Here is a 15843-nt window from a genome sequence, read left to right on the forward strand (position 1 = left end):
TTGAAATCTTTACCTGGTTGCAGACTAAGAACGGTTGATAATAACACAATGAGTAATGCCCTTTGGGAACTCACTGTCTCCAAAGCCGATGAGGTGCAATTAATGCCACTAAATACTTAACAGATTTTTTTAACCCAGTGGTCTAAATATGTGGACAGAGAAAAAAGGATGGAGCTGAGATGACCCGCTTCTGCTGCTTCTGAAGATGACAAAAGTGTTGATGATAATCTATGCACGACGTGTGAGTTTAATGAAAGACCGAGAAGAGCTGTTGTGGCCGCCACCACTATTGATACAAGCATAACGAAACACTAGCATTATTCTTATTTATGTTAAAGAACAAACATATTCGGGGACCTCCTTAGTACCATCCATAAATACATTTGTGTACAACAAATGTAAAAACCCATATGTCAATATGAAAGTAATTTCCGCGGTCGAGGTCCCAAATATCGTGATTTTAACATAATCCCTAGTACATTGTAGTGAATCCGCACTGCTTTCGGAGAAGGGGCGCTGTCACGTGCCCTAGGGTAGCAAGAGACTAGCGGAGGGATACTGGACATATTTTTTAATGAAAAAAATTTAATCACATACTGGGACCGTAATTGTACATTATATTTTGTTTGGTTCCACTTGCTACCTACCCTCTCATTTATACATATTGGGCTTCTTTTCGTACTGCGTCACTTGCCGGGTTTTCCCGTCGCGCACTAGTTCGCAATGCGGATGTTGACATGGAGTGATTCAGAGCAGGAGTAGACTGGCAGGCACTGTGTTTGGGAAACTGGCGCTCCGCTATCTGTTTTGCAGCGCAGAGATGCCTTTCACGGTTTAAAACTTATACGCCCCAAACAGCAAAAGTGTTATTTTATTTTCGGGTTCTCTCTTCTGTTTAACAGAGCATCATCCCAAAATGGCACAGATACTTCCAATACGGTTTCAGGAACATCTGCAGGTAAGGCGATTTCTGGGACAGGAATGAAAATGAAATGAAACGTTCAGCTTGTGCATGCGGGTCGACAGACGTGGAAAATCGAGTCTGGGCTATTTTTGGCAGTTTTAGTTAAAATTTAAAGAGCTGATTCATTAAGGCCTAACGTCGGTGATTGGGGGTGGTAAGTAAGCATGACTCGTAAAAAGATGAAAGACACTCGCAATTCGGCAGGGATTCGGTGAGATGGGAGGCCGGATGCCGTGGAAGTGGAAGTTACGTCTATTTAAAAAGTCTAGACGCGGAGGGTCCTCCGGCAACATCCACTGTGCACCACACTCGAGTACCGGAGTAACCCCCTTTCAGTTGATTCCATGATAGCGTCAGTAGAGGGTGGACCAGGGACGATCCGAAGCGGAAATCTACCGTCTTGTTACGGTCGCCAGCCGTGCAAGCATACATGACCTGAGAGACAAGTGCATCTGAGGAAATACGGCGTGCAATGTAGATGCTTCTTGGGCTTGCGGGCTGTGAAGGAGGAGATAATTTCTGTCCATCGCCGGGCCCTTGCGTCTACCCGGTTTGTTTTAAAAGCACAAAACTGAGCAGTAATAGTGATGTGTATGCACTTTCATTAGGTAAGCTTTATGACCTTTCGACCTAAGCCTCCGTAAAAAAGTAGACATATTTACAGTACATCGAAAAGGCAAAATCAATGTAAATGTTCACCGATTTGATTAGAATATATTCATATTGATTTGTGGCTTTAATAAAGTAAATATCAAAACAATTTATTGATTTTATTGATTACATAATTGATTTTACGATTTTTAGCTTTGCGGTGAGTGAATGCAGTTGGTACGTTTTTGCTGTCACTCCATTTCAGCCTATACACAAAGCTATGTTGGCCTCTTTTTCAATTTTTGAATGGTACTGTAATGCACGTGATTACCATTCCTGCCAAGTATGCTGTTTTGTACTCAATTGTAGATAAGATTTTTCAGTTTGCATTGCATGCTGTCGGTCACTATATCATAAAGCTCTTCAGATGAGCGCAGCAAAGTGGATGAAAGGAATGTCATACTTTGACATCAGATAATTAAATCCCTTTATTCTTTTAGGGGGCCACCTTGGGACATAATCAGGTCTTCTGAATTCTCAGAGGCATCAATAAAGTTGATCTAGTTGAATTTCTTTGCCTAAATAGGTAATTACATACTCGGCTGGTGGAAATTAAGGGAACGTACAAAGATTCAAGAAAGTGCATCCTCATGCATAGAGCTGTAGGAATCTGGGATGGACTACTAAGTCACGCAGTTGAAGAGGAAACTTGGACAACCTTTTAAAAAAGAATTTTGTTGGAGATAATGGGACAGCTTGGGTATTAGTTATCCAAACCAGCCTGACGTACTGAATTATCTTCTATTATTTTTAAAACATTTATGATCTTATGACTGTGGTGTAGTTCACTTGTTTTATTTTGCAGAAAAGTAAGTATTGCACACAACAGAAGCAGCCCAGTTACAGTGGTCATATAAAAATATCATGCTGAGAATAAAGCTTTATGTGCAGCCGAATTTTCAGTGAGGTGGTATAGACTGAAACTATTTGACATCATCATGGCCTCATCGATGCATTCTTAGGTTGAGATGGCTTTCACAATAAAAGCAGGAACCAGCCATACTGAGAAATTTCATCAGGAACCTTAGGCATAAAGAAAACAAATCACCTGCTTGCTTTTGGAAGAGCAACATTTGTGTCTCATGTAGTATAAAGTGCTCCAATATAATTTCCTGCATTGCTCTAAATCTTGCCTATCGGATGCCTCTGAGGAACAAAGGAATATACCTTAATTTGTTTTTAAATTTAGTACCTTTTTTAATAGTAAAGTGTGTTATACATATGTTTTTATAAGGTGTTTTCAATAAAGGTGCCAGCTTAATACGTAATAATGGTATACAACTTACTTGCCATTATAGAAGTGAATTTACCACATTAATCAAACCTATATTTTGGCAAATGTTCTGCAAGTCATACACAAAGGAGAGTGGTATGGACATTGTGTTCTAGTTTCTGACAGCCCCAGAGAAGCATAACCATGAGCAATAAAGATGGATCCACAATCGGTATAAATTGGTCTTTAGTGTAAATGTTAAAGAGCTATGCACCATCTGGCACTTTATTTTGAAAGATGTTTGGAGCCATGCTGCAGTAGAGGTTCATAGAGCTGCTTGCATTTGGCAAAAGAAAGGGCTACTGTTTCTCATTTGTTGAAAGGTTCCCTGCTTCATTAACGAAAACTGAAGCAATGCAACCAAAAGTAGTTAATAGGCTGTTCCAGCAAATGCTGTGTGAGTGTGTTGAATAGTGATCTGAAAAATGCTTTAGACAGATACCTAGCAGTGTATTGAGCCTTTCAAAAAGTCAGTTAATTATTGAATATTAAATCTGTGACATACATTCAAGTTTATACCAAATGATATGGCAGTCACAGGGCCTTTTCTTACTGTTGCCAATGACATACTAACTTCGAGTTGCAGAGTGTGTCAGGCTTTGCAGTTGCAGTGGCTGGATATCATTACCTTGAGGGCATTGGATTATACCACAATCACAGGATTTTTTTTGCCAACCAGTGGATGCACAAGTCTTTCTCAGATATGGAGAGATTCAGTCTGTGCTTTTTCTTTGTCCAGTTCTTTTGTGGTATGACAAACCCAAGACATAGGAGTTACAGGCCTTTATTCTGGCTTTTCTTCTTTCTTTTCCTTGAAGCTGCATTACATTCAGCGGATTTCTGTATGAGCTATCAGTTGTTGTCAACAGTCATGCACACACAGGAGCCCACCCCAAAGACTTAATGGCAAAATGAAAAATGTTGGCTGCTTTTGTGGTGGTTTGTGGTGCCATGGGTAAATTGCTGGGAGTGTCAGGGAGATGCTGCACTTGTCCATGACCAGCTGAGATTATGTCAGTGAAGGCTATTACTGAAAATGGCTGGAAAAGTTGTGTAGTGTGACACCAGCCTTAGTGTGTGTTCGAGTGACCTCTTTTCAGGTTTGGAACCTTTGCCAGGATATATTTCTGTCAATTGTTCTGTATCACTCCATTTGTTTTTATTGAACATGAAGGTGATTGTCTCTCCTTCTGGAACTCTGTGCCTTCTGGTGTTTGGTGCAGAGTCTTGGGTTAGTCTGGGCTGTAATACAGTAGTTAGTTTAGATGCTGATCTTCTGCTTCCTTAAACTCTGGGAAACTTATGTAAAAGAAGATCAAGTCTGCTGTACTTTTCGGCAGAAGTTAGTGTCGGAGTGAATAGGTAAAAATACTAAAGGAGCATATAAATACTCAATAATGGGTATTGTCTTATGTTCTGTAATTATAAGGCATTGACACAGAATATTGAACTAAGTTTCAAGGAGTGTCTGTTCCAAATCTGTTAAACTACTTGTAGAGCTATAAAGTAATATCTTAAGAGAAAACTGCCTCTGTAAGATTTTGCAAAACTGTTTTTAAAGATAAGAATGTTGTAAAATTATATTTATGCTCTGCGGCTGAAGTAACATTCATTAGATACTTTAGACGTCGTGAAGTTGCAGCAAGTCTGTCAAAGGCCAGTCCTTGAGAGCGGCAGTATCTGTGTCTTTTAAGGACAAAATCTTCTTTTATCCAGACTACCAAAATCCTTGTGTAAGTAGACATTTCCTTTTCCAGTAATTTCTTTATGGATATATAAAAGACCTTGTGATTTATCTCTGTTTTTCTTTTGTTAGAAATAAGCAAGACAAAGAAGATTTTCTTTTTAGCTCCTAACACTATGTTTGGTCTTTTTGGTTCATTGTAAAGAGGAAAATGTCAACAAGCAACTTACTGTAGATTGGATTTATTTCTGTGTGGTTTTAAGTTTAAGTTTGATTTCTAAACAGTGAAGGATAAGTTAGATTCTTTCAGAAGCATATTAAAATTGTAACTAATTAGTGAATTGCATTTAAATCATGCAAAGTTTCTAGTTTGTATTTTGAAAATGCATGATGGACTTTTTTCATCATTTAGATACATGATACTGATGACGATACTGTCAAACCTCCTTAATCCAATTCAGGGTCATAACAAGGTAGGAACCAGACCATCACAGGACTCGTACATGAATGTTATTGGTTCTGTTATCAAGGATGGTGTATATATTGCACAGTATATTTGTTTTTTGTGTGTCTACATGTATGTGTGTAAATGTATGTGAAAGCACTGTGTAAACTTGATCAATTTGATTAATTAGTCACAGAAACAGAAATAACTCTTACAGAAGAATTTCACACAAAGCAAGAAAATAATAAATATGTGTATATAACAGGAGTGACAGGTTTCTGTATCATGTCTGGATCCAATGCTGATCACACATATGAAAAGTCCGGTCCTGGAGGGTACAAATAAGACTAGATTTAATATAAAACAACTAACTGTCCCTCACGGCTCTGCCTGCGTAGTTGTGAAACAGGACAAACTTTAAAAATCAATAAACAAATAGGTATCACTAGCTAAGCAAAGGCAAGGTACACTCTAAAACGTGGCCTGAGGTAGACTGTTTCAAACGGAGGCTGGGTGCAGAGCGAGGATAGCTCTGCCTGGCTCCCCACTCCTGATGTCACGCTTCCCCCTTCCCTTGGCCTGCAGCCTCTGTCTTGGATTGGCATGAATAAATCGCTCCTTCATGTGGACTATAATACTTGGCGTGATGACATAAGTCACAAAATCAACTGGAATGTTCAAGCAAATTATAGAAAAAAGACCTGATTTGAACCCATTAAGTAGTTTTCTTGTGCAGACAGACAGTCATTGGATTATATATATATATATTATAGAGATGCTGCATACTTCAGACTTGAATTCAGAATGGATGAAAAGTTACTTTGGAAGGAGACGAGATGTGACCTTCTGTGAGAAGCTTTAATGCCCCGTGAGACAAAGGGAAAGCTGCTGTACAGGCTTTTAAATGTTCGAAGCGCAGCACAACATGCAGATCACGCAGCATGGCAGCCATTAGCTGCTTGAGCAAAGAAGAGGTAAAAAAAAATGTATTTGTTTCCCAATGTATCACCGTTTAAGAGGGGGTTTCGGAGGAACAACTGCATCTCCGTGGCGTGCGTTCGGCCCACCTCTTCACAGCGCGAGTGGCAGAGATGTGAAGTGGCTTTCGGGGGGAGGGGGAATAAATCATTCAGTACAGCTTTACTACTAGCAATTATCAAGAAATAAAAGAATGAAATGAAAATAACAATCTCTTTAAATTGTATATTCGGTTAACCAAACCCGGGGGTGGGCGAGCGAAGCAGGCAGGGGGGCAGAGCCCCCTAGGACTTTAAAACTTTAAATTCAAAAGCTAGTAATATGAAATGATCACTGCTTTATATTGAAGACTGGAGCCAAAGATTTTTGGTATTTTCATATAAACCTATTGTGTGCATATGAATGTTGAGTAAATGTGCTTTCATTACTGCAAATACTATAAACATAGCTTAAATTTAGTAGTTTTTCAAATTTCTGTTAATATAATAAATCTACACTAATATTATAAGCTGAAGAGGATTTATTGATGGTCATAATGTATAAATGTATACAATAATACCTTTCCACTATCCAAGATCTATTGGATAAGTGACAGTGGACAAATAATGAAGGCTGAAAATTCAAATAAAGAAACAAAAAACAGAGAATTAAGCCTTACATAGTGGACTATAAAATTGTAGGCTTTGCAAACAAAGGTATTAATAGGCAGTAAAAGACTTGCTCATTGATTGTGATTCCTCTTCAATGGAATCATGCCTCACTTTAACACATGCTGTACTCCTTTAATAGCTTCATTGTAAGCATTTCTATTAGAAGCTTAATAAAAATTAAATGAGAGTACCCTGTGTCTGGAGTCAAGATTTGTTTTAATTCTTGGAATGGGCAAGTTCAATAATTTAAGTGATGACACATCAGTTACTGTTGTCTAAGAAGAAATGTCGGCTTGGCTCAGTATATGGCACATTCCTGTTTGATTGACTAATTTTCAGAATCTGTGCTTTTCAGCAGGAAAAGGGCTGGTCCACTAATGAAAAATTCCATCCCAGCACCCTCTTTAAGATGCACAGCCCGAGATGTTGATTAACTGTTTTAGGAATGTAGTGGTTATTTGTTAATTCACAATTGTAAGAATGATATTTCTTCAGCTGATAACATTCATTAATGACTGTCTGTGGGAAACAGAGTTTAAGGAAAGGGGATTCTAGAAGTTGTACAAGAGTAGGGAAAAAATTTAGGCTAAAAGGATTTTCAGTGCTGCATGTCTTTCTTTCTATATGTTATACAAAGTGTACAGCACCATATTATTGAACAGAGTGCATGTCCAACCCTGTTAAATATACAAATGGGTGAACTGTAATTTTCTAGCAGTCATATTTAAAATAGTAATACTTCAGGGTGGTCTGGTTAGTTAAGCCTGATCAATTTTGGCTTAATTTCAGTTAAGCTTCACAAGTCCCTTCACTGCCTGTTGTGCATTGGAAAAGGAGCTTATGGGAATAGTTCTTAAATTTGAATTGGATAATAATTTTTGAAAACTTTAATTTGGAGTTAATATTTCCTGGTAAGGTTTGAGAAGACCCTGAAAGAGAAATTAAAGGTTTACAATAGCTGACTTGCTATGTTCGACATCGTTGGACTTGGTACTCCAATACTGGCGGTGTGGTGAAGGAGATCGATCACATCTTCGTTGGCAGACGCTGGAGGCTCTTGCAAAACTGCAGGGTGTACAAAAGTGCCCAGTTTGTGAATTCTGACCACAGACTTTTTGTTGCTACTCTTAGGATCCACCTTAGGTCCAGTAGGTTACCACCTACTAGGAAAATGAGCCTGGACTTGGCCAAACTTCAAGACCAGGCTGTTTCTATTGAGTTTGTACGTAGTTTTTGTGAGGAACTTTCAGATTTGGGTACAACTGCCGATCCTAATGTGGTGTGGGAGACCTTCTGTGACAAGACACTGAAGGTTGCTGAGGGTTGTGTTGGTGTTACCGGTGTTCCCAGAAGGAGGTGTTTCATCTCGCAGGGCACCCTGGATATCATTGAGAGGAGTCGTAGTGCATGGCTCAATGGCAACTCTGGTCTGTACTGGGAACTGAGAAGGACGGCTGTGTTGAGTGTTTAGTTTTGGATTTGGAATAGTTCAAATGAACATGATTGCAGGGAGCCAGAGTCTTTACAAGTATACACTTAAACAGTGAACAACTAAATCTAGAAATGATGATGTTTGGTGTTGAAGGCACGGTAGGATAAAGATCAGTGATTTGCCACAAAGGCCACGACTGCTATTGGAATTTCATAATATAATATCATAGTGCTGTGGTGGGCTAGCACCCTGCCCAGGGTTTGTTTCCTGCCTTGTGTCCTGTGTTGGCTGGAATTGGCTCCAGCAGACCCCCGTGATCCTGTAGTTAGGATATAGCGGGTCGGATAGTGGACCAATGGATGAATATCATAGTGTCCATGACTCTACCATGTTATAGACTGGCATTATGTGCAGGGTTGATTCCTGGCCTTTGTCCAGTGCTCCTGAGACTGACTATAACCTCAACTGATCCTGAATTAAACAAGTGAGATTAAAAAATTGTTAAATGGATGCAGCAACATATTCAGGATGACTATTATATGTGTATTCAAACATTCAAAGTAAAACTGAGCTAAATATACTTCAGCAGGCTCTACATACTACTACATTAGTTATGTTCCAGTCAGTTATGATTGTCAGAGCTTAACACCATCCAGAATTCTTCTTTCACTTTGCATTTGTACCTATTATTTCTGAATGCATAAATGGCACCATCCACTATGTTTTTGCAAGTGCTCTTTGGACTTGAATATGATGCTGCTGGCCCAATGGCGCCATCCACTATGTTTTTGCAAGTGCTGTCTCTTTGGACTTGAATATGATGCTGCTGGCAGTCTAGCCATCCCATATTTCATTGGATTATATTGCTTCACAATGAAAGTTGACAAATTTTATTTATTTAGATTTTTAAGCAAAGTGCAGACTCTAATGGCTGGTAGAATATTTAGAATTGGCAAGTGGATTGGTCAAGGCTAAGCTAGAATAACTCAGAAACTTAACCTGTTGGGGAGATCATACTGTGTGTTGTTATACTGTTCCTGCATGAAACTTGATCTGAATGCCAAGTGAAAATGGTCCGCCTTCCAAGAAAGGTTTTGACCAAACCATTTTTGTGAGAGTTTTTGCTTTGGTATTTATACTTTTAACTGTGTTTAGTTGCAGAATCTAGGAATAAACCCAGCCAACATTGGATTCAGCTACCTGACAATGGAATCTGATAAATTCATCTGCATACGTGAGAAAGTGGGAGATCAAGCTCAGGTTGTTATTATTGACATGAATGATCCAACAAATCCAATTAGACGACCAATCTCTGCTGATAGTGCTATCATGAACCCTGCCAGTAAAGTCATTGCTTTGAAAGGTAAACTTAAACTTTGCATTCTTATATGGTGCTCAAAAGTGATACAGTATCATTTATAAGAGGCATGTTTTTTTCTGAACTTTGATTTAGTAATTTCTTTATTGTATCAGTCAAGCTTTTGCATTTTATTCAACAATTTTTATTAAATAATGTTAATTAATATAGTATAGGTAGCAGTTTAATTTTATACTGATCTAAAGGGCCAGCTTTACAATATTGGTCTAAATGATAAAGATCAAAATTAAACAAATAAGAATTCTGGGATTCAATAACTTGCTTGGTTTTCAATGCTGTTGTGATGGATTTTTATTAAGCTCCCTTGTTCTTCAGAGTAATTAGTTTTTATTTATTTGTTTTATTTATTTATTTATTTATTTATTTTACATGCCCAGGCAGTATTTCAGATAGCACTTTTTACAAGTTAAAACTGCTTTTACTTTCCTTGTTTTTGTTACTGACTCTTTACTTTTCTTCATGCATTCTTGTCTTTAACAGATGGTGAGTCTAACTCCTTACTGTGAGCTTTTGCTTTTCAATCCCTTCCCTCATTGTGGTGTAGACATATTAGTGCCCTCACATAAAAGCTAATGCCAGCTGAGATAAATCTGCTGGCTTAAAATATTCATCTCTCAGTTCACCTGTTTTACAGATTTGTTTTCAGTGATAGGCAAACTTGATCATGGAAGGCCCAGTTTGCTAATTTTGCCATCAGTCTCTTTATTTTTAGTTATGTATGCAGATATAGTTAGTTAAGATAAACTTTTTTTTCTTTAAAAGTCCCTTGTCTTCTTTGTGTCTCTTGTTCAACAAGTTTATTATTGTTACATACTACTGTTTTTTTTTTTAACTTCAGAATACATCCAGGCTGTTCATTCTGAGGCTGATAACAATTTTTCTGCCAAGAAAGTACTTAATTTCTGTTTATTGCAGGAACTAATGTGAATATTAAGGGGTTTTAAGTGTTTAGATAAATTTAATATTGGCATTTTGGCTCCCTTAACTTTATTATTTAGGTAGTACAGAGTTATAGTTCTTCTTTGTAGGTTCACAGAAGTAGTCTGCCTCAGTCTAATCATACAGCCCTACATCTGAAATGATATAGAATAAGCAACTGTTTTATTTGCTACTTTTGTGTCTATGAAGTCTTTTCAGTTTGAAGTTTTTCAGCAAAAATCTAAAAGCTGTGGCCCTGGGACCAATTTTGCCCACCACTGATTTTGAATGACAATTGAATTGATTTAATTGTTATGTTTTTTTATTGTTTAGTTTTAAATTGCAGTATTTAAACAGATTTTTCTTTGTGCTTTCATAATAAATTTGCATCTCAAGATCATTTCTGATAAAATAATAAGAAAAGTAAATGGTGAAATTAACTATACACCTGCAAAATAAAACTGGGTTGCGCATCATTGAAAGATTGAAATTTGCCTGTTGTGATTTTGCTGAATTATCCTCTTTGTAACATCATTGCCAAGACTAATTAATACATTTCTGTGCAGTGGAATCCTTGTAAAATAAGGCATTGCAAGAGAAGCATCGTGGCTAATGAAGATGTTATTACCATTTGTACAAATCCACATTTTTATGGCAGGTTACTCAAGGTAAAAAGCATCTGACAAATTAGATACTTTTAGAAAATTGAGGCAAGCAAGCCAGATTTATAACTTCAAAGTAAGGAACTGGCTTAAAATATTACCAACATGATTTGACTCACCTGTATTAGTTCATTATTTTATAATTAATGATTTAATGATTAACAAACTGTATTTTGTATAGCATCTGTCAGTTACAAATACATCTCAATATTTCTAAATTATTGAACAGCTGTTTGAATAAGTCTAGATTTCAAATGCTAGCAGGTTAAGTGACTCACTCACTCAGGGTCCCAGAGCAAATTAAAGGTGTTGTGCTTTAAAGCCTAACATAGCAGACACTAGGCTATATTTGTAGAAAATTGACTGTTAGAGGAAGTATAGCACTTACCCCATGAACTGTTGCCATTTTTCTGTGTTCCTTACATCATGGTTGTAATATGTGGTAACTATACATTTAATAAGCATAACTGCTTTTTCATTGGGCTGGATCAGTGTTTATATTTTTCCACTGTCCCAAGCTTGCACTCTCCACAAATTGTTGCTTTTGTTCAGAAGATTGTTTTCATTAGTGTATTGCTTTCTAGCTATTGTGCTGTTGCATGTTTCGAGATACAGTACCAATGATGATGAATTTAAAACCAGCAGTGTAGGATTAGTGTTGGGTCTAGGTAAAATGTTGTCTTTGGTATCAACATCAGCTTTTGGACCTCGTACCAGTACCGAAAATGTCCTGAAGCGATTATTAAATAAGTACAAAACCCCTTCATCTTACTCTAGCCTTCCTGGTGTGGCGTACAAGTGCATGCCTCCCTGGTGCACTACACATTGCTTCTCTCCTGAGCGCATAAAGTTTGTGTGGAAGCAGTAGAGCAGTGGCCAGGAGTGCCTTGTGAAGTCTCAATCATTTTGATGCATGTGGTTTCATGAAATCTCCAACACGTCTAAGCACATTATTCCCTGGCTGCTCCACCGAATGTCAGGTTGAGGGTTGTGACTGGCAAGTTTACGTTTACTTCCGGTACCAAAAATTCCTAATTGCAGATACTGTACCATTTTAAATTTGGGGTTTTTCAGTACTTTTTCAGTACCGAAATACCACATAACCCTATACTATATATTATCATTCAGTTTTTATTTTTAAACCAGTGATTTTCAAATACAATATTATGTCTCTGGCTAAGTTCAGGTTCTTTCTTTTTTTTTTTCCTCCTCTAATAAATGATCCACGAAAGGTTCAGTTTTGAGAGTTAAAATGGCAATAGTTTTGGAGAGGTTGAATTGAGAGGTCATCCTTCTGGTATTTTTTGCAGGTCATTGACGGTAGTTGTTTTTTGGCTAAAACATTTTAAAATAAAAATGAGATGCAAATTTAAATTCAATATTGTGTTGTCATTGTTTCTATATTTTAACCACTCTTGGTGTTTCAATAGGAAGGTGTTCTATTTTGCCTATACTCTCTTTCTTATTTGTAGTGAACATGATTGCACTGAAGCTATTTTACATTTTTTGTTTATCTAATGTTCTTTAAATGTTATGCACATGACATTTGGTTCAGAGCTTGAAAAATCTGGTACCAAACCATCACTATGGGATTATGTTTATAGCTAACAAGGATCAAAGTGCAAAAAACATCTTTAAAGTGAAGGGTAGGTTTTATTCGATGCTATCAAAGTCGTACAGATCTTTAACTTTTCTTGTTACCTGTGTCCCAGCAGCATATCTTGGCATGTATTTTTCTGACAGTTGTGGCACAATGCATGCCAGTTTGGCTGCTCAATAGAGGTAAGGGTTTTTTTTTTATAAAAAAAGAAGAGATGGTCTAAATGGGCTGGAACAGGCTCTATGGATGGTTACTATATGGCAGGTTGAGGTGTCTCATATGCTGCCTATTCAAAGATGACATTAGTCAATTAGTAGAAAGTTGTAATTTTATAACTAAAAACAAATTGATTTTAGCTTAAGACTATGGAGCAGATACATGTGAGGTACCTAGGTGATTTGTGCAATAATGGTTAAATTACTGACATGCTTCTTACAATCTGAGGTTAAAATTGGATGTTTTTGATGTTTTGAACGCCAAAAGGCTGTTTAAATTCGTACTGTATTTGCTGAAGTTCACTTTTCATTTGTTGCTAATTCATAAATGCACAGCATAATTTTCTATAGTCAACTCCAACAAGTGATATTAAGTTGCTATACTTCCATCATTAAATTTTACATCGCTTTAATTGGAGCAGAAATGTCTTATGAAGCACAGCTATGATGTAAGAGTGAAAATAAATAAAATTGACACCTGAAATATGTTAGGAATAAACCAAAAACAAAGACTTGCAAATAAATAGCTTTACATTTATCTTCCACTTTAAAAAAAAAATATATATTTTCCACTGTAATTCAGGTTAGGTAATATGCACTGTTGACGTGGTCCAGTCTCACCCTACATAAAAGACCATCTATCTGCTGTAGCCAGGTGTTACATGGGTATCTCCTTAGCCTGGTCCAGCCACTTGGGTCCTCAACATGAGGATTTTGTGAGCCGGGTCACCCTCGGGGAATCGGGCCACATGGCCATAGTGTTGTAACTGACGTTTTCTCACAATGCAGGTAATGTACCTCATTCTGGACTCCATGAGCAACAGCTTGTTCAACACAAAGTCAAACCAGCAGTACCCAAAGGTTCTCCAAAGAGAGGCAGTACTGAAGGAGTTCAATCTTCATTTCATGTCTCTGGATAGCGTGCATGTCTCGCAACAATATAATTCTGTCCTGGGTGTGAAGTTATACTGCATCCAGCCCTGCAAACGATCCTCTTACTTGCAGGGAAAACTTGGGAGGTTGGTGGCAGGATTGGTACTCCAGCCACCGTAAAAACTTTACGCAGCTCCAAAATTGCACACAGGACACCTTTCTGCTCTTCACGGGAATAGCTCTGCTGCAGCCACCCACAGGAAGGCTGCTTGAATTATGAAGGGGATGGGGGAATGCCCCTCAGGAGCCTCATTCCCAGAAGAGTTGAAACCACTGGAGAGCCAATGGGTCAGGTCTGTTGGGGATTGGAACCACTGTGGTTCTGAGGCATTTGGGTCCTGATTTCAGGCGGCCCATCCGGGTAAGTGTGTAGAATGTCTTGTTGTTACTTTAATTTCAGTAAATTTAAACAGTTCTCATTTTTAGATACCTGTTTACAGTATGAAAGCCAGACAAATAACTGATTCATTTGTCTTTGTCATTGGGCCATTCTGGTTGTTATTACATGCTTTTGTACAGAACTGTTCCCCAAACCTGCAGAATTTATGTTTGTTCAGCAAAAATTAAAAATAACAATAGCGATGAGTGACATTATCAATAAAATTTGATCATGCTTCATTATGTACAACATTCAAAACCTTTGATCAACTATTAACTCTTAATTATTTAAAAAAAAGACAGCCACTAAAAATAATGCAGGATACATTTTGTGGAGAAGGTTTTTATTTTATGCATTGTGTGTGTTAGAATTAGTTTGAACTCTCAATACATTTTTGTTTACTAATAGAAATAGTATATTGATGAGCTTGGGATTCAGTAGTTTGTACAGCTTGTGAGCTGTCTGGTGTCCCACATACTCTAATGAACGTGAAGTTAGCATGCTGTCAGGACTTATCAACAAAGCAAAAAAAATAGTTTGCTGGAATTGAAAGTCCAGAACACACCCCTTCAGCACTGTTCACTAACCTGCAAAATAACGTTGCAGGCCTTAGATTAAGCCGGCTTTTGCTTTAAACTACTGGCTTTACAAAAGCCAGAAATGAGTTTCCACCAGAATATCAGTACCAAAACAAAACCCACAAATATTAATAACAAGTAAATCAAGTTCCTAGCATCCGAGTATCCTCGGAGACCTTTCCTTATGATCTACTGTATGTATAAACATATACTTGTAAACCTCAGTTTAATCTCTTCAGAAACTATTCACTTGGTTTAAGAAGCATGTGTTACACTTTTCCACAAATTAATGTGGTATGTGTGGAATACATTTTCAAGAATGCAGATATCCAGCTGCAAGAAATCAAAGCTGCAAGAAATCAAACAGTAATGACTCAACTATAGTGACACATGATAGGTAAGGGAACTGTCAAGATTTGCACAAAATGTAATTTCTTGAAATACGTTTGTGATGGTGACACTATTCTTGTTTCCATGAACAATGTGTGCACATGGCATTCTCCTCAGTATTTGGAGATACTAACAATGTGCATTAAATGATGTCGTGCATTTACAGTACTTGTTACAGAAATACAAAATGCCAGTTGTGAAACAAGTGTAGTGTACTTTGTGCATATGGGAGTTTGTGTGTATCGATACCTACATACAGTAATTGGATGATGTGTGTTCTCTTGGATGCACATTAATAGATTGGTATCTGTTTTATTGTGTGCTAGGTACAGTGCATTATTTTGATGTCTTGTGTGCTGTTCACACTGATACTGAAGTTTCTTTTTGTGCGCCACATTCATAGCTGACATAAAACGCATCTGTATATATGTGTATGAATTATACTAGATATATGTATGTACTTGTATATATAAATACACAAGGGGCGAATGAGAAGTTTTGACCTTGACATATTAAGTGAAATACCAATAAAACCAAGTTAGTTTTGTTTTTCATCATATTCTCCTAAGAATATACACTTGTTATAATGTATACAAAGCTATTCCATAACACTCAAAACGTCTTCCATTCTTGTGCATACACTGTTCTGTAACTGACTTGAAGTTTTCATTATCGGTATAACATTTCCCATGGAGGTAACGTTTTGGTTTCAG

The 15843-nt window shown here is 37.4% G+C and overlaps 1 protein-coding gene across 6 annotated transcripts in view; it reads left to right on the forward strand.

The window, feature by feature from the left end:
* The first annotated feature begins 736 nt into the window (after window positions 1-736).
* Window positions 737-15843, forward strand: part of cltcl1 (clathrin, heavy chain-like 1) — a 76827-nt gene continuing 61720 nt past the window's right edge. For 3 of the 6 annotated variants that reach the window (XM_039771525.1, XM_039771527.1, XM_039771528.1), the window contains exons 1-3: window positions 738-958; window positions 9233-9440; window positions 9936-9938. In XM_039771525.1, the coding sequence (XP_039627459.1) occupies window positions 917-958; window positions 9233-9440; window positions 9936-9938 (253 nt within the window). In that variant the 5' untranslated portion in view covers window positions 738-916. Of the gene's footprint in view, window positions 959-9232; window positions 9441-9935; window positions 9939-15843 lie in introns of all 6 variants that reach the window. The other 3 variants (XM_039771526.1, XM_039771529.1, XM_039771530.1) reach the window with 2 other exon arrangements.

The sequence above is a fragment of the Polypterus senegalus genome, chromosome 12 (genome assembly GCF_016835505.1).
Source record: "Polypterus senegalus isolate Bchr_013 chromosome 12, ASM1683550v1, whole genome shotgun sequence".
Classification (NCBI taxonomy): domain Eukaryota; kingdom Metazoa; phylum Chordata; class Cladistia; order Polypteriformes; family Polypteridae; genus Polypterus; species Polypterus senegalus.